Source organism: Chiloscyllium plagiosum, chromosome 29 (assembly GCF_004010195.1).
Source record: "Chiloscyllium plagiosum isolate BGI_BamShark_2017 chromosome 29, ASM401019v2, whole genome shotgun sequence".
NCBI classification, from domain to species: domain Eukaryota; kingdom Metazoa; phylum Chordata; class Chondrichthyes; order Orectolobiformes; family Hemiscylliidae; genus Chiloscyllium; species Chiloscyllium plagiosum.
The window spans coordinates 9059690-9085852 of NC_057738.1; the positions used below are offsets into that span (position 1 = coordinate 9059690).

Here is a 26163-nt window from a genome sequence, read left to right on the forward strand (position 1 = left end):
AGCCAAGTGGGGGAGTTAGTTGTGGACTGAGTTTTCTGTACTATAGCCCCCTGCTTGCAGGCTCCAGACTATGTTCTCACACATTGACTTCTGCACCACCAACTTAAAGCTGTTATTTCCTTGGATAATGCCCTGGTCCTGGTACATTGGTCAGTGTCACATTAACTCTTCCACAGTCCTGCTTGTGTCCTGACTCTTGTGATTTGTTGACACACAAAGTTCCAGCCCCCATACTATTCCCGTCTCAGTGTGGTGTAGGTCATGTCAGTGTGGTATAGATCAAGACAGCTCTTTCACTTGCAAACACAGGGGTCTTGTTTCTTTTAAAAAAGGCTTTACATTATTATTTTACTGTTTGGTGACCTAAATAAGCCTCTTGGTTTTGTTAAGTGTCTATTCTGAGAATACTTCCTTTGGTCATTTTACACGTCCATATCAGGATAGAGACCGTTAACTCTCCCACTCCCAGAGGAATCATCTCCGTGCTTTACTCTGAGAGGTGTGCTCGCTTCAGTCTCAGACACAGTTGTAGTATCAATATGCAGGTATGCAGTTGAGACAGGACCAGTGTCTATTAACACTGCCATCCCTGCACATCAATAAACTTATGGGGTCTCCAGTCCTGGCTGATCTGAGAGCTGGTACTACCTGTTCATCCCAAACAAGTCCCTGATCTGTTGTCCGGTCCCATCCACTGTCAGAAACCTCTGTTCTAGTCATTATTGTATGCCTGTTTCGATCCCTGCTCCTGCTCCTTCTTTCCTCCTCCCAGTGCTCAAGTCATCACGTACATGGCCCAGTTTCATATAATGTTTACCAGTCTGTTCTCTCCTTCGGGCCTGATAATCCATGCCGGGTTCTTACGTCAATTTTACTCCCAGTTTGCTCATCTAAGCCTGTTGACCACTGCATGATATCTGTATAAGTTCAGCCTACTGACAATCCATTTTCAACAACCTCTGATGTCTGACTTGAACCCATGCTTCATCATCTAGAGAAATATATCATTATTTCATGAGGGTATTCATTTCCCAATAATTGGACATAGGTTTCCCACTTGCCTTCCACATTAATCGACTGTTGGCTATCCTTCCTTTTATGACCAGCAGCAGTGAATCCCCAATTAGATTCATCGTTCTCTAGGACTCCCTTTACTGCTTCTTCAAATTCCTCATTAGCATCCCTCAGGTCTGTCCCAGAGGCTGTCTTTTCAATGTTATGGACCAGGTCAGTCCCCCTAAAAATACTTTAAGAAGGTAGCCTAGAGCTTACTTTTTCTTATTTTAAAGGCAGATCTGAGTAGATATTCCAGGTGTGATGCAGCTGGTCAAACCACTCGGCTTTAAGCAAAACAGAATTTACTTAAACACTACAGTTGAAACACAAACAAAAGAAAGTGGGATTTAGAATAACTTAGCTACTGGAAAACTTAACTGACTCAATACTGCAACTTAACTAAGGAGCTGTTTCAATTCCCGTACCATCCCATAAACACACCCCTTGGCAAAAGGTAAATTCAAACACAGATTCTTACAAGCAGGAGAGATTTCAGAGGGAAAAGTCAGCCAGGGATCATCTGCTGAAGCATGGAACATTTTTCTGCATTGCAGCAGCTTCTCTGCTACTAGTAAACCAAACTAGAAAAAAACCTGAACTGAGAGAACTGGCCCCTACCATTGTTAAACTAAGGGTTTTTTAAAGACATTTCAGGTCCTCTGACTTTACGACCTCTCTTAAAAAAAAACTCAAGGACAAAATAACCTTGTTAAAGTGACAGCATCGTCACACCTCTCCCCTTAAGAAAAAAGAACCATCAATATACAAAGATGGCTTCATTTTAAACCCCTTAGTCTTACTTTGTTAATACACTATAATGCATATATCTTACATTGACTATAATCGTGCAAACATGCACTGTTACATTCTATTTCAGTCTGTTTTCTCCTGCCATCAATCACCTCCATTTTTTATCCAAGACTCGACAATGCATCTGCAATTACACTTGCTTGTCCTGCCACGTATAATTTTCAAATTGCATGTTTGCAATAATAAGCTCCAGAGTCTGGAATTTTTGTCCTTCAATTTCTCCAAACACTTTAATGGAATATAATCAGTATATATGATTGTCTCAGACACATTTCTGGCAACATAAATGTTGTAAAGTCAACACCAAGCTTAGTCTCCTTCTCAATTGTCGAACATATTTCTATGGACGAATGTTCAATTTCCTGGAGAAATATCCAATAGGTCTTTTTATCTTCAAGATGATGGTCGTCTTGTAAGAGTACAGCACTGACACCCACATCACTTGCATTGATAGCCACTTGAATGGATTTGTGTAATTAGGCGTGGCTAATACTGGAGCAGTGGTTAACACAGCTTTCAGACTGTCAAATGCCTTTTGACAGTCTGCCATCCACTGAAATTTCTTGCATTTCCTCAGTAACTCAGTGAGTGGAGCAGCCCACATTACTAAAATTCAGTACATATTTCCAATAAAGCCCACTCAATCTCGGGAATCATAGTGCTGCTGTCTTTGTCGATGGTATGGGGAACACACCAAAACCTTCGTTTTCACATTCCGTCGGGCCATCTGTCCATGTCCAATAATATGATCCAGGAACGTGACTTGGGCTTTGGTGAATTTACTCTTCGTCAGGTTTGTTACCAAGCCTTCTTCCCGAAGTCGATCAAATAATTCTGATAAATGCTGCCAGTATTCCTTCCATGTGTGACTAAAGATCACCAAGTCATCAATGTTTACCACACAATTGGGTAATCCAGAAATTACTTTATTGGTTAGTCTTTGAAATGTGGCTGGCCCAGTTTTCATATCAAATGGCATGACTTTAAATTGATACAGTCCATTTGGTGTTAAGAAAGACAGTGTCTCTGCTCTTTTGGATAAAGGTATCTGCCAGTATCCTCTGAGTAAGTCCAACTTAGAAATATAAGTTGGTTGTCCCACCTTCTCAATACAGTTTTCCAAATGTCGATTTGGATATGATTCAGACTTTGTAACTGCATTGACTTTGCAATAATCTATACATAACCATTGTGTACCATCTGGTTTTGGCACCATTACTGTGGGTGAGCTCCAGTCACTTCAACTCACTTCGATTATGTTGTCTTGGAGCATATGTTCAATGTCTTTTTGAACCTGTGCCAAATTTAGAGGATTAGGTCTATAAGGATGTTGCTTAATTGGAAGAGCACTTCCTATATCTACATAATGCATAATTAGATTAGTCCTTCCCAGTTTATCTCTTTCAGGTCATTTCGATTTTCCTCTGGAAAGTCACTCAATAATTTATCCCAATTCTTGAGACCTTCATTATTGTCCAATTTTATTTGAGGAATGTCCAATTCAGAGTCCTCTGAACTTTGTTCTTCAATCTGTGTTGTAACCAGTAACATATTCTCCTCTTGCTTTCCTTCCTGATCAAAATACCTTTTGAGCATATTCACATGACACACTCTGTGAGATTTCTTTCTGCCTGGAGTCCTTATCAATTAATCCACCTCACCCAATCTCCTTTTGACTTGATAAGGTTCACTAAACCTCACTTTTAAAGGTTCACCTATCACTGGAAATAACACTAACTTTATCTCCATTAGCAAAGTTGCAAATTTTTTGATTTCTTGTCTGCTTCCTGTTTTATTGTATGCTGTGATATCTTTAAATGCTACATAGCCGATTTCCCTGCTCTATTCAACCATTGACTAAAATTTGACACATTGTCAAAATATGTGGTCTCTGAATTCTGACTCACCAATTTTTCATTAATCAATTTTAGTGGCCCTCTCACTTCATACCCAAAAACTAATTCAAATGGGTTGATTTATTTGGTGCAGCTCTAATGGCAAAAAGTCCAAATGGAATTCCTTTATCCCAATCATTTGGATAGTCTTGACTTTAATCCCTTAACATCATCTTTAACTTCTGATGCCATCTTTCTAGTGCTCCCTACAATTCTGGATGGAATGCAGTGGATTTGAATTGTTTTATTTCTAAGCTGTCCAGAACTTCCTTGAATAATTTTGATGTACAATCTGACCCTTGATCTGGTTGTATCTCTGTGGGAGTCTGTAGCGAAAAATTTGAGTAACTTTTCTACAATCCTTTTAGCTGTGATGTTGCATAACGGAATGGCCTCTGGAAATCTAGTAGGCACATCCATTAATATTAACAAATACTGATTCCCACTTTTGTTTTAGGTAAGGATTCTACGCAATCAATTAAGACTTTTGTAAAAGGTTCCTCAAATGCAGGAATGGGTTTTAAAGGTGTGGGTTTTATTACACCCTGTGGTTTTCCAATTATGCATGGCATGTCTGGCAAAATTCAGCTACATCCTTATGCAGTCCAAGCCAGTAAAAATGATTTTTTATTTTAGCTCGAGTCTTTCTTACCCCTAAATAACATCCTACAGGTTAATCATGTGGAATCCGCAAAACCTCCTTTCTATAACCCACTGGTAATATAACTTGATGAACTTCTGGCCATTTATCATCTGCCTGAATATGCGATGGTCTCCAATTCCTTAGTTAAAAATCACACAACACCAGGCAATAGTCTAACAGGTACTAGGTTTCGGAGCGCAGCTCCTTCATCAGCTAACTTTGGAGCAGGATTATAAGACACACAATTTATAGCAAACGATCACAGTGTCACGCAACTGAAATGATATATTGAACAAAACTAGACTGCTGTTAAGTCTTTCATCTTTTAGAACGGGTTGCAGGTTTCACTACATTAATATGTAAAACCCAGAAATTCTTTCAAGTCACATTTCCAAGATAACTTAAGGTTTTGTAAAAGAAGGTGACATCTCCACTCAGACAATGCATTAAATGCAGAGGTTAGAGTCTGTCTGTACCCCAATCTTGAGCCAGACTGGTTCTATAGCTACCTGATGAAGGAGCAGTGCTCCAAAAGCTAGTACAGGTACTTCCAAATAAACCTGTTGGGACTATAACCTGGTTTTTGTGTGATTTTTAACTTTGTCTACCCCAGTCCAACATCAGCACCTCTACATCATGGCTACCATCGAGTCCATTTTCTCAGCAAGACATCATTTTTATGATAGTAGAACTCAGAGATACACTCATTCTTCTTCCGTGTATGCTTTTTTATATAATTGCTTCACTTTTTCATCTTTTGTTGTAACTCAGTTAATTTCTGTGAGCTAAAACTATCCACTTTGTCCTCCACCTGTTCCTGTTTTGTCTCAACCATTTGATCAAACATGGTCTCTGATGATCCTACTTCGACTTACTTATCTGAATTCTTTGATTTCTCCTCCTTATTCAACCAGTGTCTTTGTTCCCACACAGTTAGGAAAAATCCCAGGATGTACTTCCTGTAATACCTCAGTTGCCTGATTTTCCACTGGCTTTTCAACCACAGTAGGCAGCATTCCTACCTGTGACCCAGTACATCGTTAGCAAGGACAAATTGTATTCCTGGAGCTGAGAGTCCTTCCAGTACTTCTATCACGCTTCTCTATTTTTCTCTGAACATTCTAACCTTACTTTATATAATTGAGGAGAAAGTGAGGTCTGCAGATGCTGGAGATCAAAGTTGAAACTTTATTGCTGGAACAGCACAGCAGGTCAGGCAGCATTCAGGGAACAGGAGATTCGACATTTCGGGCACAGGCCCTTCTTCAGGAATTCCTGAAGAAGGGCCTGTGCCCGAAACGTCGAATCTCCTGTTCCCTGGATGCTGCCTGACCTGCTGTGCTGTTCCAGCAATAAAGTTTCAACTTTATATAATTGACCACTTCTTGTCTCACCATGAATTCCATGTACTAGCACTTTTTCTGGCAATAGTCCTCCACAACTCTCAACATGAAAGATTGACATGATCCTGTATCTCTTAATACTGTAACCTCTTTATCTGCTGCTCCTGGCATATGCAAGTAAACCTTCCCTTTGTAAATAAATGGGTTAAAAAGATCTGGCACTTCTTCCTTAACCAACCTCCAACCAGGTTGTACATTCTAGTGCAGCTTTTTCAGTCACCACTGTCTTTCCTTCAACAAAATTCACTGGCTTATTCTGTTTTCTTACACCTGTCTTCCCAGTGCGTTTCCTACCAATACTGTGATTGCATGTGACCCACTTTATTGCAGTTAAAACACTAGAGCTTTTTAACTTTTCTTTCCCCTTCATGGGTTTCCTTCTTACCCGGGGGTGAGTTATCTTTATGATCTTCATTGAGATCTACATTTCCCTTACCACGTGAGGATTCCTCTTTGCCCCACTTTCTATCCCTCATCGATTGAAATTGATGTTGGAAGCCAGACTTTGATTTATGAACCAACTCATAATCATCGGCCATTTCAACTGCTAATGTTGCTGTTTTAACTCTCTGCTGTTCCACATGAGTTCTCCCTACCTCAGAGAATGATTTTTTTTAACTCCTCCGAAATAATAATCTCTCTAAGAGCATTATATGTTTGTATTTTTAATGCCCTTATCCACCTATCGAAATTACTTTGTTTGATCCTTTCAAACTCAATGTAGGTTTGACCAGGGTCCTTCCTTAGATTCCTGAAAAGCTGTCTGTAGGCTCCTGGCACAAGTTCATATGCACCTAAGATGGCTTTTTTCACATCCTCATACTCCCCAGATACCTCCTCTGATAGTGATGCAAATACATCACTAGCTCTACCTATAAGCTTTGTTTGGATCAACAAAACCCACATGGTCACTGGCCACTTCATTTGTTTAGCCACCTTCTCAAATGAGATGAAAAAGGCTTCTACATGCTTCTCATCAAATTTAGACAATGCTTGGATATATTTAAGCAATCCCATCAGGCCTTTGGCTATGATAGGATTGCTCATCCTCACTAACTTCCTCACTAAGCTATCTTTACCTTCACCTCCATCCTTTTAAGCCAACTTTCCTGTCTATATTCATAAATCCTGCCAATTTATGAAGTTCAACTCTCTCTTTCACCTTTTCCTCTCTTTTTTCCTTATTCTTTTTCTTTTTGTCTATCCTCTGCTTTAATCCATAATTCAAACTATTTCATTTCTTTTTCATATTCAAGCTGCCTCATCTGCAATTGAATTCTAGCTACTTCCAAAGATTCTGTGATGTTTCTAGCAAATTTAAATGATGAGCTTTCAGGATAATTATCTCTCCTTTTCTTACCAATGAAGGCAACTCCAACTCCAGCTTCTCTGCCAATTCCAGCAGTTTTGCCTTGCTCTCCTTTTGTAAAACCCCAAAGTTACTTCTTCCATCTCCAGAAAACTCTTAGTGAGTGAAAGAATCATTACTACACCAAGCACTGTTTCAACCAACCCAATTCAACACGTGGAACAAAAGGCGAGTCCAGAACTAGAGGGCATAGGTTCAGAGTGGGAGGGGAAAGATATAAAAGAGACCTAAGGGGCAACTTTTTCACACAGAGGGTGGTACATGTATGGAATGAGCTGCCAGAGGATGTGGTGGAGGCTGGTACAATTGCAACACTTAAGAGGTATTTGGATAGGTATATGAATAGGAAGGATTTGGAGGGATATGGGCCGGGTGTTGGCAGGTGGGACAAGGTTGGGTTGCGATATCTGGTCGGCATGGACGGGTTGGACCAAAGAGTCTGTTTCCATGCTGTACTTCTCTATGACTCTATGACCTACCACTTAACGCCTTTGAGTCCAACAACCCTAATCCCAAATTGGAATTATCGAACAAATCCTGACAAAAGCCTCTAATCTGTTATGGACCACGCCAAACCCCCTCAAAATATTTTTAAAAGGTAGTCTACACCTTAACTTTTTCTTATTTTAAAGGCAAATGTGAAGTGGATATTCCAGGTGTGATGCAGCTGGTCAAACCACTCGGCTTTAAGCAAAACAGATTTTATTTAAACACTACAGCTGAAACACAAACAAACGAAAGTTGGATTTAGAATAACTTAGCTACTGGAAAACTTAATTGACCCGACACAGCAACTTAACTAAGGAGCTGTTCCAATTCCCATAATATCCTATAAACACACCCCTTGGCAAAAGGTAAATTCAAACACAGGTTCTTACAGGCAGGAGAGCTTTCAGAGGGAAAAGTCAGTCAGGGATCATCTGCTGAAGCATGGAATCTTTTTGCACTGCAGCAGCTTCTGTGACTGCTACAATGAAACCAAACAAGAAAAGACCTGAAACTGGGAGGACCAGCCACTCCCCTGCCATTGTTAAACCAGGGTCTTTTGAGACATTTCAGCACTTTTGCCTTTACGACCTCTCGTTTTAAAAAAAAGTGTCTTTTTAAAGTGAGAGCATTGTCACACTACTCAATGTTTGTCCTAATACCATCCAGCCAGCTGCTCCCAAATATCCCTGGACACTTAACCTTGACCAAAACATGGTTGTCTCTGGGGTATGTGGAGTGGAACTGCTTCATCTCCTGCAATTTAATCCAAAACTCTGGGTTATCATGTTGAGATCTCAATCTGAACAGCTCTTTTAATGACAACTGCTTTTTGCTGGAGTCAAAGGTATGTAGTTGATTTTCTACATATTAGTTACAAACTCCTCCTCTCCCTCGCCTACTCTAATGCCTCCACTTAGACTCCTTCACCTTTATTACCATTGATGTCAGAGGGGTTGGTTCCAAATTGGCTCTGATGGACAAACCCTTGTGTATGGAGAGAGTGTTCCCAAATGCTAATTCACCTCCTGATCTAACATTCTTAATTCCGGGATCTGCCCATCATCACTGAGTGTTTCTGTGACATTCTGAAGCTACTATATTTTAACATTAACCTTTCTACATAGATTAAGCTATGGAGATAATTTGATTATCTGACCGTTTAAGATTATATCTCTTTTTTTTTGATGACCCCACCTTTTTGTTTGTTCCGCAGGAATTCCCTTTGGATTCCACCCATCCTTTTGTATCTTTCAAATCCTTTTTCCAGGGTATTCTGTTATGTGCTTTGTTATGTACCCTAACAGCTCTCAATCGGAATTTGTTACTTCTGCTTTTTTGCGCTCTCTGGTTGCTATTACTGTATATTTTTCTGTTCGTCTGCTTTGTCCACCCAGTGCACACAGTAGAGACCTGTAGCCTAATCAACATTTTATACACTTCCACTTTAACATCTCTGTTCCTAAACTCTGTGCCTTGACTAACATACTATGTATCATATGAATTCTTAACTACTTTATCTACCTGTCATGAGGAACTTTAAGGGGCCAGTGGAAATGCAAACCAAGGATCCTCTGCTCCTCAGTGTTTCCCAGGGACTTACCATTTATCATGTATTCCCTTGCCTTGTTTGTCCTTCCCAAGTGCATCACCTCACACTTATCTGGATTGAATTCCATAAAATTATTTTAAATTGACTTGTTCAGAGATGTTGTGATACACTTCCAGGATAGGTGGGACTTGAACCTGAACCTTCTGACCCCAGAGGTAGCAACACAAGAGGCCATAACAATCCTCACTCAAAGTAGAACTGCCAAAGGAAGTGTTGCTGTAGGCCAGGATTTTCATGTTGACTTTGTTGTGAAAATTCTCACATAATATTCATGGAAACTGTTTGAATTAGGAAGAGTCCCATGATTTTAATATTGCAGTTTTGAACTGTTTAACTCATTAGCATGTTGATTTCTTTTGAATGCTTTAACAGCTCTTTAAAATTCATTTTCAATTTTCTTTTGTTTATTACCATGTTAGTTTGACATGAAGTCCCCTGAGGGAATTTTAAAGAAACCTCCACCAAGACTCGATAAACTAAAGAATGAAACAACTGTACAAAAGAGTGCGACAATAGAGGAGATAGAAAATAAAATGATAGCAGCAGAGGAAAGGAGGAAGGTATTGTATATTATAATACAAGACAATTTCACTGTACCACTCTATTGTATGGGACTATCCTGCAGATTAATCTAATCAGACTTATGCTGATTTGTATTTAAAGTAAAATGACCATTTACAGTGTTCTAAATTTTCACAGATATAATGTAGGCCATTCTGCTGCTACATTGGTGTGCTTTGTGCCTGTCTTATGCTTGGAAAGTGATCACATGCCCACCCACCAGAACCTTTCGTTGCCATGTGAAATATTTGTTCAGCTTTCCTGCCTTGTGCCAGCTCTGAGAACACAAAAGTTAGATATGGGACAAACCCCCCCGTCACTCTTTCCCTGTAATGTGCTTCAAATACCTTCAAAGAAACATTGGCCTGGATTTTTCGCGTGCTAGATAGTTGTTTCTGCAGTGTAGGTGGGAGTTACACAGGGGAATGCTGAGGAATCCCCGATGTAATAGTCACTCGAGTGAATTGCATGTGAAGATGAAGATTCCACCTGGAATTCTCTGATATATCCATTTAAATTGAAGAGTTTGGCTGCTGTGAAGTGAATAATTCATCACGATTAAAAAAACCAACCCATCCCCCCCCCCCCGCCCCCAACTTACCACATCATCCCAATTACACCCTCATCAGACCCTTCACAAACCCCAGATCATCCTGACCTGAAACCCCCCAAAGGACTTAAAACACCCTGGACTGACATGACACCCTGCTGTACCCCAGGACCAAAAATGTCCCACCTCATTTCCTGGACTTGAAACTCAACATCCCCGCATTCCCCCAACGTGGGACCTAACACTGTCTCCCTTTCCCCTATGGGAGCTAACAACACTCCATTCAATCCCTACCACCATTACCAACACCCCTCCCCAAGCCCCACTGCTCCACCAGACCCAATATCTCCCACCCATCCCAACTTACCACAAACAGTCCATCACTTACCTGTCTCCCTTGCGACTTTGTGTCCCAGCACCAGACTTACCTGGAACCCCATCCCCTACACACCTGGCAGCCCAATGTCCCAACACCCTAACTTCACACTTGCCTTACACACATGGCCTTTCCCAAGAGCGGTAAAACTGGTCAGCTGTGATGCTGGACTTTTAAATCACTTGACTATTGGTTGCCATGTTTTACCCTCCCCTGTCAGAAAGGCGGAGCTCATACTTAACATAAATATAATGCAACCTGTGTGTGATTGCCACTCCTCAGAAAATCTGGCCAAATATTTTTCCACTAAATCAGTTTGACACCACATTTCCCACAATATCCAGACCCTTGTGAAGATGCTAAACTTGTAAGTGCCTCATTTAATATTGTGGCATCAGGCCATCAGCAACCCAACTCATTCGCAGCTATGCGGCTGGTTGAAGAAAGAAATGTTTGTTAAGAGAGCCAGTTGGTTTGAAACCCAGATAGAAGACATGAAAAAACAATGTGCAAATCTATCATTACTCATATCTGACCAATATCCTTTATCTGACCTGCTTTATCTTTGACCCGTGGAAATAACAATACGTGATTCATAAATTGGGTACTAAAGTCCAAAGGCCACATGGAATGATACTGGGTTTTCTAAATATCCTGCTGTAACTTTGTCAGGAGATTGGCAGCATCCTCAGACAAATGGCATAAAGTCTTCCCCTGTCAGAAAAATAGTCCTCACAAAACATCTTGACAATAAAGAAGAGAAGGATGCAATTTGGCCCGCTGAATCTTTGCCACCACTAAGGCAGCACTATCAATTTTTTTTAAAAATGTGGACATTACAAGGATAATTTTAAAATCTTGCTTCCAATGGAGAACTTGTCTTGCTTGAGAACATATATATGAGAAATTAGGTGGACACCTTGAATTAATTTTTTGAAATTCGTGGGGAATACAATACATGTACGAATTTGTCATAAGCACTCCCAGGAGGTCAATGATAATTTAGCTTGTAAATTTATGCCTTATGTTAATCAGTCATTAATGGATGTTAATACAATTTGGGGATATGATTTTACCAGGAAACAGAGAAGAAGAATTGAAAATAAGTTAGTCAGGGGGAGTTTATTTTATATTAAAAAGTATTTTGCATAAGTATTTACTGTGGAAAAGAACTTAGAAGATATAGAATGTAGGGAAATAGATGGTGACATCTTGAAAAATGTTCATATTACAGAGGAGGAAGTGCTGGATGTCTTGAAATGCATAAAAGTGGATAAAACCCCAGGACCTGATCGGGTGTACCCTAGAACTCTGTGGGAAGCTAGGGAAGTGATTGCTCTGCATCTTGCTGAGATATTTGTATCATCAATAGTCAAAGGTGAGCTGCTGGAAGACTGGAGGTTGGCTAACGTGGTCTTTGTGCATGGGAAACCATGCCTCACAAACTTGATTGAGTTTTTTGAAGTAGTAACAAAGAGGATTGATGAGGGCAGAACTGTGGACGTGATCTCTATGGACTTCAGTAAGGCATTCGACAAGATTTCTCATGGGAGACTGGTTAGCAAGGTTAGATCTCGTGGAATACAGGGAGAACTAGCCATTTGGTACAGAACTGGCTCAAAGGTAGAAGACAGAGGGTGGTGGAGGAGGGTTGTTTTTCAGAATGGAGGCCTGTGACCAGTGGAGTGCCACAAGGATCGGTGCTGGGTCCTCTAGTTTTCATCATGTATATAAATAATTTGGATGTAGGGCATAAGAGGGATAGTTAGTAGATGTAAGTTTTTAAATGACACCAAAATTGGAGGTGTAGTGGACACAGAAGAAGGTTACCTCAGATTACAAGAGGATTTGATCAGATGGGCCAATGGGCTGAGAAATGGCAGATGGAGTTTTATTCCGATAAATGTGAGGTGTTGCATTTTGGGAAAGCAAATCTTAGCTGGACTTATTCACTTAATGGTAAGGTCCTAGGGAGTGTTGTTGAACAAAGAGACCTTGGAGTGCAGGTTCATAGCTCCTTGAAAGTGGAGTTGCAGGTAGGTAGGATAGTGAAGTAGGCGTTTGATATGCTTTCTTTTATTGGTCAGAGTATTGAGTACAGGAGTTGAGAGGTCATGTTGCAGCTGTATAGGACACTGGTTCGGCCACTGTTGAAATATTGCATGCAATTCTGGTCTCCTTCCTATTGGAAAGATGTTGTGAAACTTGAAAGGGTTCAGAAAAGATTTACCAGGTTGTTGCCAGGGTTGGAACATTTGAGCTATAGAGAGAGGTTGAATAGGCTGGGGCTGTTTTCCCTGGAGCATTGGAGGCTGAGGGGTGACCTTATCAAGGTTTACAAAATCATTAGGGGAATGGAGAGGATAAATAGACAAAATCTTTTTCCTGGGGTGGGGGAGTCCAGAGCTAGAGGGCATAAGTTTAGGGTGAGAGGGGAAAGATATAAAAGAGACCTAAGGGGCAACTTTATCACACAGAGGGTGGGTATGTGTATGGAATGAGCTGCCAGAGGAAGTGGTGGAGGCTGGTACAACTGGAACATTTAAAAGGCAAATGGATGGGTATATGTTTAGGAGGGGATTGGAGGGATATGGGCAAGTGCTGGCAGATAGGACTAGATTGGGTTGGGATATCTGGACCGAAGGGTCTGTTTCCATGCTGTACATCTCTGTGACTCTATATTCCCTTGATTGTGACTTTAAAATCAATCAGTTAATTTTAATCTGGTTGAAGTAGGTGAGGTACAATTGGAAACTACTTGTTCAATACAATAGTAATGTTTATTTTTAGATGAAGGAAATCAAGTTAAAGGAAAGACTGAATAAGTTTAATACTTCACCGATGATAATGCAAGATGGAAGAACTAGGATATCTCCAGAACTTGACCAGGCCAAATTGGAGGAAGTTGTTGAGAAAATAAATAGCAAACAGAAAGAAATCCACCAAGAAAAACAAGAGATCACAAAGGAAAAGGATGAAAACAGCGACCTGGTTGATGAGACTGGATTAACCCAACAGGAGAGCAAGATTAATACAGGGGAATGTTGTGAGGTTGTAGAATTTGACGATGGACATTATTTGACAAGAAAAATAGCTGACGAAGTAATTGTGAACAAAATCTGAGTCAATAATGCACATCATATATCAAACCTAATGACTTGCCTGTAATGGCTTAGTGAAAATTTTCACCTTTGTTGCATTGTCTTAAACTAAGAATTGCCAAAATGTATGAAACCATTGTGAAGAGGATTATTCTGTGTCAATAAAGGTTGTCCATATTGATTTTGTTTCTTGCAGAAACTCCTACTTTTTGAAAAATGTATATTTCACTTGTAAAAATATAATAAAGGTTGGCAAAGGCCCATAAAAATCAGATGAAAGGTGGAAATGTTCCAACAGATTGCTGCATTGAGTGATAGAATGTTAGTTTGAAGCCATGATTTACAACACGTTAATTTCACCGATCTCAAAGGTGCCAATTGGAGCATAGGTTAATTGATTAGAAGTGAAAATGGTGGTTGAGGAGACTTTGAAGGGACAGTAATGTTTGCATTTATCTCTAAGGTCTCGTCTAAGGCTAAGGTCTGGGAGCAGATGAATTTCCATTCCTCTGATCCAAGGATGGTGTGAAGTGTGTGAGGAATCAAGCAAAATAGAGCAAAGAAAAAAAACCTTTTAATTAATTTAGGTTCCTGAAATAGAAATGCAAAATGAGGACTAAGCCATTAGTTTTAACCACTTAAGTCCAACCCACAAAGCATTCAGGTACAGATATGTGCTTTTAACTCAATTTACCTAGCTTAGATCCATATCCTTGGTTTGCTTACCTACCAAAAATAACTTAAACACCTGCAAAGGCCTGGTAACATGGGACTGGATTTTACATCGAGGTTGTAGCCTCATCCAATGGCTCAACTCACCTCCAGATAGGGTCTTTTACACATCCACGCAATGCCCGAGAGCATTATTTCCATGTAGAGGATCTTCTATTAAGGAGAATGGCAATTATCTAGTTTCAGCACTGCCACTTTGAGTGGCGGAGAGGTGAGGCATCCCAGAGCTTAGATCCCAGACAGCTGAAGATATGGGAGTGTTGGGATGTATCACATATCAACAGCCATGAATACTCTGTCCCTTCATATCATCAAGTTTAGATTAAATTAGATTCCCTACAGTGTGGAAACAGGCCCTTCGGCCCAACAAGTTCACACCAACCCTCCGAAGAGCAACCCACTTTTAAAAATAGTAATAATTCTAGAATTTTTCTTTGATATTTCCTGTTACCATCATTCTGGGTTAAGGTTGAGGACTAATTTCTAAGACACCCAAACCCTGCTAGGGCACTGACCATAGTTTCTAAGGCTAAGTTCAAGCCATAGAGTTGTAGTTATACAACATGGAAACAGACCCTTTGGTCCAACTCGTCCATGCCGACCAGATATCCGAAACTGATCTAGCCCCGTTTGCCGGCATTTGGCCCAGATCCCTTTAAACCCTTCCTATTCAGACACTCATCAGATGCCTTTTAAATGTTGTAATTGTATGTAGTTTCCTGAACAGTGCTTTCTTTCAAAACATTTTGCATTACAAGCAGGATCACACTGTTGTTACAACAAAGGAGGAGGCCCTTTGTCCCATCATATCTGCACCAACTCTCTGAAAGAGTTATTCACTTTGTACTATACATTTGCCTTCTCCTCATTCTTTCTTCTCAAATAGCAATCTAACTCCCTTTTCAATGTCTTGATGAATTTACCTCCATCACAAACTCAACAGTGTATTTAACTCAACAACATGAGATAGAAGCGTTTGACGTCAAGACAGGACTCAAGCAGGGATGTGTCATCTTCCCCACCTTTTTCTACATCTTCATTACCAGCATTGTTCATCTTATCACGAACAGTCTGCCCAGCAGTATGCAGATGCTAATGTCATCTCTGGTACCTTGGGAGAAAATCTTCAAGCCTTACTTTAATGCCTTATTGGAAACGTGCTGAAAAATTGGTCTCAGCCTCAACTTAAAGAAGATTCAAATCCTTTATCAACGTGTCCCAGATAAAGTTCTTATCCATCCCTTCATTAAGAACAACAGAGAAATCCTCCCAAATGTGGAACATTTCCCTTTCGTGGGAAACTACCTCCCATCTAAGGCTGACATCGAGGTGGAAATTCGACATCACATCCAATCTACAAGTGCTGTTTCAGATGCCTGAGGATGACAGTCTTTGATAACATCAGTGCCCTTCAAGCAGTGAATAGCACCAGCATCAAGGCCATGATCATCCGAAACCAACTCTGCTGGGCGGGCCACATGCTTAGGATGCCTGAGTTCAGACTTCCAAAGCAAATCTTCTTTGCACTTTTCAGGGAAACCACACAAACACGAAGAGGACAAGGGAAGCATTTCAAAGACTTCATAAAGGCTTCCCTCAAGAAATGCAATGGAGATGTCAACACTTGGGAAATCCTTGGTCAGGACAAACTGACTTAGGGGAACTTCCTGTATGAAGGGTCACAGTTGTTTGAGGAAACCCGTTGGCAAGAAGGAATACAGAAAAGGAACTTGAGAAAGGAATGCCAATGATTTCAAAGCTATGGACCAGTTTCCCCAACCAGAAATACCTGCCAGTTGTGTGGTTTGAGATGCGGCTCTAGGATCGGGCTCATCAGGTACACAAGGACCCACAGAATCCATGACCAGTGACACAGAATTAACTAGATGGACAATCATACTCGTTAATGAGTGATTGCCAGCAACAACAAAAACCACGTGCTCAGGTAATGTATTTCAGATCTTTCCCAATTGTTGTGGGAAAACAAAAATCATGCTTTTACTGCATTTGCTAATTATTTTAAATCTGTGTCCTGTGATTCTCAATCCTTTCATGAATAAGAATATCTACTCCCTATCTACAATGCCTCTTGGTCTTCCCCTCCAATAAAACAGTCCTAACTTCTTCCGTCTATCATCAGAACCGAATTTTTTATTCCCTGGATCCCTTAATCACATGAATCTTTACTGCATTCTCTCCTTCATATCCTTCCTCTAATGTGTTGCTCTAAACTGGATGCAACACTAAAGTTGAGGGTAAATTAGCACGAGTTACAAATTAGGTGCAGGAGTAGGCCATTTGGCCCTCAAGTTTGCTACACCATTTAATAAAGTCAAAGCTGATATGACTGTAACCACAAATTCCTGTCTAGCCCCTTGCTTACCAAGAACCTTCTGCCCCGTCTGTCTTCAATGGGTGACTTCTTATTTTTAACAGTGATCTCAAGTTCTAGCTTCTCTTGCAATTCATTATTCCTTAAATAAGGAGACCAAACAAGCAGTGACTAGTGGGATACCACAATCATCACTGCCTGGACCTCGGATAATCATGATGTGCATTCCCTCTAATTATTTTTTCTTCTGCCACAGATCTCTGAAGTCCATGCAGGGCAGTGATTTCTGGAATCAGAAGTCAATGCTGCAATCTATGTTGGCATGCCGATGGAACATCAGAGCAGGGTGCGCACAAGCTATGCAGCTTAGAGAAATGTTGTTCATATACACACACACAACTGAGTTGGATGAGGGAACCATTTTCCAAGTTTTCCCCATGCCCTCCCTGTCTGGGCGGGATTGTGAGGAGGAGGCAAGGAGGTTTCAAGGTGATTTAGCCAGGTTGAGTGAGTGGGCAAATACATGGCAGATGCAGTACAATTTGGTGAAGTGTGATGTTATATACTTTTGTATGAAAAAGCAGAATATTACTTAAATGGTGATATACTGGGAAGTGCGAATGACCTAAGAGATTTGGGTGGCCTTGTACACCAGTTAACGAAAATAGGCAGGTGCAGTAAGCACTTAAGAAGGCAAATGGTATATTGGCCTCATTATAAGACAATTTGAGCTCTGAAGATTGCAGTTATACAGGGCCTTAGTAAGATAACACCTCGGGTATTGCATGCAGTTTTGGTCTCCCTGCTTAAGAAAGAATACACTAGAGACAGTGCAGCGGAAATTCACTCGGTTGATACCAGGGATGACAGGACTGTCTTATGAGGAATGACTTATTTGATTGGGTCTGTATTCATTGCAAGAATGAGTGGGGATCTTATTAAAATTCTAACAGGGCTGTAGAGCCTAAATATAGAGAGGATATTTTCCCTGGTTAATAATCAAGAACCCTACAGTTACAGTCTAATAATGAAGGGTGGTCAATTTTGAACTCAGACGGGGAAAGGTTTCTTCACTAATGGTTATAAACCTGTGGAATTCTTTACCACAGAATGGCACGAAAGCCAAGTCGTTCAATATAGTTAAGAAAGAGATTAATAAACGTTTGGATTTTAAGACATTTTAAGATCTTTGTTTCTAAGAAGTAAGGGACAAAAGCAGGAAAATAGCATTGAGATAGAGGATCAGCCATGATCATGTTGATGGCAGAACAGGTTCGAAAGGTGGAAGAGCCTATTGCGGGTCCAGGTTTCTATATTGTGATACTATATACACTACTCCAGATTTGATCTCACCAGTGCCCTGTACATGAAACATAACTAGTTTTGTACTGAATTCCTCTCACATAAACATCAACATTCCCAATTAATTATCCCAATTACTTGCTGTACCTGAATACTAGGCTTTTGTGATTCATGCACTAGGGCATCCAGATCCCTCTACATATTACTGCTCTACAGTCTGTCATCATTTACATAATATGCTTTCTTTATTCTCCTTGTCAAAACAGATAACGTTACATTTTTTCAAGTTATACTCTATTTGCTTGATCTTTGTCCACTCCCTTCATCTAACTATATCCCTTTGTATCTACCTTATGTCCTCATCGCAACTGATTTTTCTAACTATTACTCGTATTCACCGAATTTAGCTACCATATTTTTGGTAGCTCCAGCCAAGTCATTTATATTGATTGTAAAAAGTTGTGATCCCAGCATTAATCCCTGTGCCACACTACTCTTTACATCTAGTCAATTAGAAAATGACCTATGTATATCTCTATCTCCTGTCAGCCAACTAATCTTGTATCCATGCCAATACATTACCCTTTACACCATGAGCTATCATTTCCCAAAAGAACATTTAATTTGGTACCTTATCAAATGCTTTCTGGAAATCTAAGTTCAAAACATTCATGGTTCCCCTTTATCCACAGCACATTAATTCCTCCAACTGTTCCAATTATTTGATTAGACAAGATTTCCTTTCACAAAACCATGCTGACTCTGCCTAATTATCTTGAATTTGTCTAGGTACCCTCTTATAATGTCTTTTAATAATAATTTGCAACATCTTCCCTGTGACAGATGCTGAGCTAACTGATTTGCTTTCTGTCTACCATTCTTTTTGAATTCACTTTTGCTATCCTCTCATTCAACAAAACCTTCCCAAGTTTAGGGAATTTCAGAAAATTAGAACAAATGCATCAACTGCCTCTTGTCAGGACCATCAGGACCCAGGGCTTTTCAGCCTGCATTCCAGCAATTTGTTCAGTACTAGTTCCCTGGGTGTATATAATGTTCCCGGGTTTCTCTCTCACCTCCATTTCTTGATTTACAGCTATTACAAGGATGTTACTTGTATCTTCTATAATGAAGATCCATGCAAATTACCTGTTCAATTCTCTATTATTAATTCTCCAGGCTTTAAGCACCATACACCATATTATAATGTAAGTTATTGATAAGTAACACCATACACCATGTAAGTTATTGATAAGTAACACAGACTCAGCTGTATAGATTCAGATCACTTGAAAAGCTCAAAAATCCTAGACTACAACATGCAGTTACAGATAACTATGTCTTAAAAGGTGTTTTGCTTTTAAGAGTTAAATATGTTAATAAGCTAAGGACTAGGATGTAAACCACATGACCATGTGCAAGAAATCTCTTGCACATGGTCACGTGATTTACATCTTAGTCCTTAGCTCATTAATATATTTAGCTCTTAAAACAAAGCACCTTTTAAGACAATAACACAACAGGACTGAATGTCAGGGATATGTAACCAACTGGTAAAATGCAGACCCCTCCAAGGGTTGTAGGATTGAAACAGTTTTCAAATATATAGAGAGTCAAAGCCTTAAAGGGATTTACAAATGTCAATGAGAATTTTCAGAGGGAAGACAAAACAGAGGAGAGACAACAATAATCAGAGTGGAGAAGACATGTAAACAGACAGTTACAGAGGAGGCAACCTTATTGAAACATACAAGGGTCTTAATACAAAGATACATGTGGAAAGTTGTTTCACCTTGTGGGAGAATATAGGACCAGAGGACATCATCTCAGAATATGAGGTTACACATTTAAAGATTGAGAACATAGAACATTACAGCGCAGTACAGGCCCTTCGGCCATCAATGTTGCACCGACAGAGGTGAGGAGGAATTTCCTCTCTCAGAGGGTAGTCAATCTGTGGAATTCTGTAATGCAGAGGACAGTCAAAACTAGGTAGTTAAGCACATTCAATGCTGAGACAGAGATTTTTAATCAGTAAGGGAATCCAGAATTAAAAGAAAAGGCAAGAAAGTGGACTTGAGGATTATCATGATCTCACTGAATGGCAGAATGGAATCAAGGGGCTGATCCAATGTCTTGTGGCCTAAGCAGCGAGTGAAACAGGCCTGGGTCATTCATTCCCAATTCCACCATTCAATTACATCATGGTTTATGATGCGGAGGTGCCTGTGTTGGACTGGGTGGACAAAGTTAAAAATCAAACCTGTTGGACTATAAGCTGGAATTGTGTGATTTTTAACTTTAACCATGGTTTATCTATAACTTTTTTTTGTAATGTTGCTCATTAGATTAGATTAGATTCCCTATAGTGTGGAACTCATCTCTATTTACCCATTTTTCCATAGTCTTTGATATGCTTGCCAAACAAAATTCTATTGCATTCACATTTTTTAAACTTTAACCTATCAAACATGTTCTGAGAAATAGAATTTACTATTCATACCAACCAATTTAATTTAAATTAAATTATAAAGGAATGACTCAATTACAGTGTGAGACAGCTAGATGGCACCCTATTGCTGCAGTTTCTTCAGTTTTGCAGTAAAATATTCAGCGTTTGCTTTTCAATTTCCACAGAGCATTTTAAACTACTCAAAAGTATGTTCTTTTTGATACTTGATGAACTTAAAACAAGTCGGAAATTGAGAATGACCATGATGGTGCCATAAAACTGAATGTAAGCAAAACAAGCTCAAGCAAAATATACAAAGATATATTGGTGAGGACTGCCAATGCTGGAGATCAGAGTTGAGAGTGTGGTGCTGGAAAAGCACAGTAGGTCAGGCAGCATCCAAGGAGCAGGAGCAGGTTTAAGCCCTGATGATTCCTGATGAAGAGCATATCTTGAAATGTTAATTCTCCTGCTCCGCAGATGTTGTCCGACCTGCTGTCCTTTTCCAGCACCACACTCTCAAAAAAGATATATTGTCCAATGTTTGAAAAAAGTAGACAATTATGAATTCACTACAATACTTGGTTTCAAAATTATCAATTTTTAAGAGTAGAATCTTATTTGCAGCAAGGAAAATAACCGTTGTTTTTGCTTAAATAATGCATTTTTAACATTTCTCTAGGAGCTAATGAGACCCTTGGACCAATGGGTTGGAAGTTTTTTACATGATTATTTTGTGCATGCAGTATTCATGTGCAGTAACTTAATTTGAAGTTAGAGGAGGGTAATTTCAGATGTAGATTTTGCGATGGAGAAATACAAACACATTATTGGATGGAAAGGAATGACAATAAACTTAGCAATTTGTCCTAAAATGGATCAGAATCTTGGAGAACTTAACAAGAGGTTTGGAAAAATCTGCATTACGTAATAAGGAGTACAGACATCTTGGTTCTGAATATTGCTGTGAAATAACAGTAAGCTTACATAAGGAAACCAAAGGTTACAGATCATGGAAATGAACAGAGAATGTTGAATAAAAACTTAAAATGTTATCTCATCTGACCTTCTGAATGTTTCCAATGATTACTAAACAAAAAAAGACTCCTGATGAAGGGCTTATGCCCAAAATGTCGACTCTCCTGCTCCTTGGATGCTGCCTGACCTGCTGTGCTTTTCCAATGCCATGTGTTTCAACTCTGATACTCCAGCATCTGCAATCCTCACTTTCTCTCAAAAAACAAATATTCACCATTAAAAGTACATGCAGGAAATATTCAATTGTGACACAGAAATGTTTGAAAGTATTTAGAAATGTAAATATTGAGATTATGTATAAACTGTTTTAGAAGAGTGTAAGGGTGTGAAAGGGTTAATGCTGAGGACAATACTACCCTCCATGATTGTGTCATATGGGTTTAGTGGAAGCACAGCTTAGGATCTTGATGGTGTCTTTTCATAGCATCTGAAACTGTGGACCGAATCTTCCCATATTTTGGCTAAAGTGTCATTTCCATCAGGTTTGATGGAGGGTTTCTATCCACATGGCCTAGTGGGTTTTCTTGTGCATTTGTCCTAAACTCACCTTGTTACCTACATACCACACCACTCATACAATCCAAGCTACATCCTTTCATGCACTGTAGTTGGAAGCATTCAACCCGGCTGGAATATACCACCATCCCTGGCATCATTGCCATCTTTGAACTCCAACCATGCACCTTGTCAAGATTTGGCAGCCCAGCATGGCCCTTCACATGAATGTTATGGCATAGCAGTGACAAATCAACAACTCTCACAGCACAGAGATGGCACAGCTGACATTCCCTACACATATGACTACACAATCCTACATGTATTTGCGGAGTGAACTCGATGGGCCGAATGGCCTTACTTCCACTCCTATGTCTATGTCTTACGGTATTGTTATTTAAGCAACTGGTCACACAGAGTACTTGTTCTTAGCCATATTCATCTTATAACCCTCTAAGTCACTGTTATCCTTTCCCCAATGTATATTGTAGTCCAGCATCGTTTCACTGTTCAATGTGTGATCATCACATATTAGGAATACCTCTATCTGTTCAAAACATTCTCTGAAACCAAAAGCCAACAATTTTGCAGTTAATAAGTGATCACTTCACCAAGCTTTCATCCACTGAAACTGGGTGTCACCTAGATCCTGTCTGGTCTTTGTTCCTGACGCTGCTGTACTTTATTATTCAGAAGGTGATGTTCTGCCTGTTCAATGTCCTTAGCTTTCGCTTCAGAAGTCTGTACCCATGCCCCAGTTTGTCAGCAGCCATCACATGCCCTCTTTGCCTGTTCTTATTGTGCAGAATGCAGCTTGCTAGAACTATGTGGCACATTGTATCTGTCTGTAGTGTAATGCTGTCCTTCAGACCAATCCAAACAGCAAAACTTAATCATCAGGAGGTCTATTGTCTGCTCCACCATGGCTCTGGTCGAATACTTTATCTGAGCACTGCCTCAGTCAGGGAGTATGTAATGGAGTAATCAGCCCTGGTTGTAGAAACAGCCCTTATCCCTTAATAACTATCCTTATAAGGTATTTGGCCTGTCAAGCACAGGAGAAGCATGACCATTCTTAAGAGTATAGGCACCATAGCAGTTCCTAGGGTATGGGCACAAACCTCTAGGAAGTGGAACCGATAATCACACATCAATTGCACATTGATGGAATGGAAGCCTTTTGTATTGATGAACCCAGCAGCATAACATTATGGCTCTCTCAATGTAATGTGTGTACAATTTATTGTGCCCTGCACCTGGGGGAAGCCAGTTACATTGGCAAAACCTGGCCACAGCACTAACCTTGGCACAAGGAAGTAAAATGAAGAGGTGTAGTGTGATCTGACATAGTGGCATCAGGAACAGCCTTGATATATCTGTGGGTGGATGATTGAGAGATCCCACACAGGTCCTCAATGTCTTCTTGGAAGGAGCCAGTTGCATAAAAGTTCAATGCATCTGTCACTTTGATAGCCACTAGGATAGGATGGCCACCCATTCCTTCAGGTTACATGTCCCAAACCAGCAGCTGGCGCTGTTCAGTGACAGAGTCCATGCACATCCATATATCAAGGCTGTTCCTGACACTGTGCCTTGCTCATCCAGAGGAAATGGCATGGAGAACAATAAATTATAGCCCTTCTGTATCACCTATACAGCTTGGCAACCCTTCCCTCCAACCATTTGATGTGTAGACTGTCTGGCGGAGGTTGTTGCTGGTTTTGGACTTGGAAGCATATCTGTTTTTCCTTAATTTCACTGCATCTTACTATGATAATATCCTCTATGGTTGGCTCAATCAGTCACATTTGCAATGAACCTGTGTGGGAAATGTGAACAGAAAAGTTCTTTAACAAAATAGGCAGCCAGCATTTACATCACTCACAAATGAAAGCTTGGCATACCGCCTCTTTCAGTGGCACATGGAGGGCTGTGGAATAATTCTATCTACATGGAGTTTTGACATTGGACCTTGTGCTGCATGAGTATTGAACACTTTCTCCTCCTAGTCCACATTAACCATATAAGAGACCTATACCTAGAACAGCATCTTATATTAAACTTACAGGTGAAGTTGTGAGTGAATCAGATCCGTATCCCTGTGCAGCCTATGAATTTTGCATTAGCTTTGTGCTTTGTGATCCACACATGCCTCTTTTAAGGTCACCTGGGATTACTTCTGTTTCACAGAGATGACTATCTTGAATCTAGAAATACCAATGACGTGGCCAGACTGCTGATGACCAGCATTTGCACATCACCCAGTTGCACATTATGCATTTCACATCTACATGACTTGATTGCAAATGTCTTCAATCTGTGCTGCAAAAGTGTATGACTGATGCAAGTGCCTCCCCATTTCTCACAGTGGAGCCTGCATTTAGAACAAACAAACACTGACTCCATCCACTCTGGGTGGGGTCTCAATTATTTTCCATTTGGAGAGCGTGTTTTAGAATTGAGAGATCATGGAAAACAATATAGGATGACACCATAAGTCCCATACTCAGCCAGCTTATCCCATCACACCTTTGAAACTCCACGTTCCTTTCTGCCTGGCACTTCATGGACATTTGATGTCCCACGTGTTCTGACCCACACTGAGTTATGACTGCAACTTGCATTCCTACCCAGAGAGCACCATTTCTACAGTTTGTCATGATGCACACTCCCCCCCCATTGAGGTCTCGGTGGCAGTGAATGCTTAAAACTTCCCTCCTACATCCTGCCTTCTCCTCCAATGCACCACTGCCCTACCCATCCTTATATATTCAATTGCACCCACTTCAACATTGCTGTTTCATCAACATCCTATGTTACTGCCTCTGATCTGCAGCATTGATTCCCCACTTCCCTTCTGTTGATATTCATCGCACAGTCTGTCTCCCTGCCCAGAGACTGAATGTGGCCCATCAGCCTGATTGACTTGCTGTAGGTGTGTGATTGACATAGCAATGTGCTGTAATGCAACACTTTCAATTGTCTTGACTGTTAAGAGTTGACTGTATGAAACAAGCGACATGGCTTAATGACTCCTCTGAAAAAACAAGGCAAAAACAGAAGTTAATTTCTTTTTTTTTTGCTTTTGTTTGAGGTTTTTAAACTTTGTTTTTTAAACTTTTCAAACTTACTTGGACAGAATCAGTTGGAAATGGAGGTGAGTTCGGCACATATTCTGGAAGCTGTCACAGGGAGGCAAGTCCCCAGATGAACAGAAGGCAGGTCCCTGTCCTGTGGAGGTGAGGCCTTGAGTTTTTAAGCCTGGTGGTCTGGAGGCTACATATGGCACAGACTGGGGTGGAAGGACTATAAGTTGTGTACTTTCTTTTATTTCTCCTTTTTATTCTTATGCCAGACGTTTTTTTTCTCTCTATTTTATAACAAATACTTAAGCATCTGTACCTAAGATTGCACTGTAAGTGGCTACTGGTAAACTTCTCACAGTACTCATTTGAGTACATGTGACAATAAAGCTAATTCCATTCAAGTACTGTATGCCCTTAAGGTCTGGCTAGGAACAACTCAAAAAGGCAAGAAATGTTTTTAGCCCCTAGATGTGGACAAAGTGAATGTGCGCTAAGAGACTGAATAGCTCTGAGATGCAGCCTGGTCACTCAGTGAACAGAGTGCCTGACCCTAGAACAAAGTGTCCTTACAGCAGCATTGCACTGCACCTAAGAGTGCAGCATTAAAATACAGATGTGTACATAAATCAGAGAAGTGCTATGATGATGCAGTAAGGCTGGCATATGTCACATTCCAGTGTCTGTGGACATGGGTTGCATGCAGTCTCTATTGTAGAGCATTGCCCTGAGATGTTGTTGATGACCCAGAGGGAAGACTTGGAAACAAACGTACTGATTGTGCTGGAGCAGTGTTCTGAGTTACACAAAACAAGTCAGAACAGTACACATCACTCTTGAGTTTTATTGTATTTTTCCTTCTGGGGA

At 40.3% G+C, this 26163-nt stretch overlaps 1 protein-coding gene and 1 long non-coding RNA gene across 8 annotated transcripts in view; one reads left to right on the forward strand and one right to left on the reverse strand.

The window, feature by feature from the left end:
- The window catches only part of LOC122564361 (stathmin domain-containing protein 1-like), a 57113-nt gene extending 42968 nt beyond the window's left edge, over positions 1-14145 (forward strand). The window contains exons 4-5 of the mRNA XM_043719119.1: positions 9694-9834; positions 13552-14145. Of these exons, the coding sequence (XP_043575054.1) occupies positions 9694-9834; positions 13552-13884 (474 nt within the window). The 3' untranslated portion in view covers positions 13885-14145. The remainder of the gene's footprint in view (positions 1-9693; positions 9835-13551) is intronic.
- The window catches only part of LOC122564362, a 103125-nt gene that overhangs the window by 54899 nt on the left and 22063 nt on the right, over positions 1-26163 (reverse strand). The gene's annotated exons all lie outside the window — the stretch shown is intronic.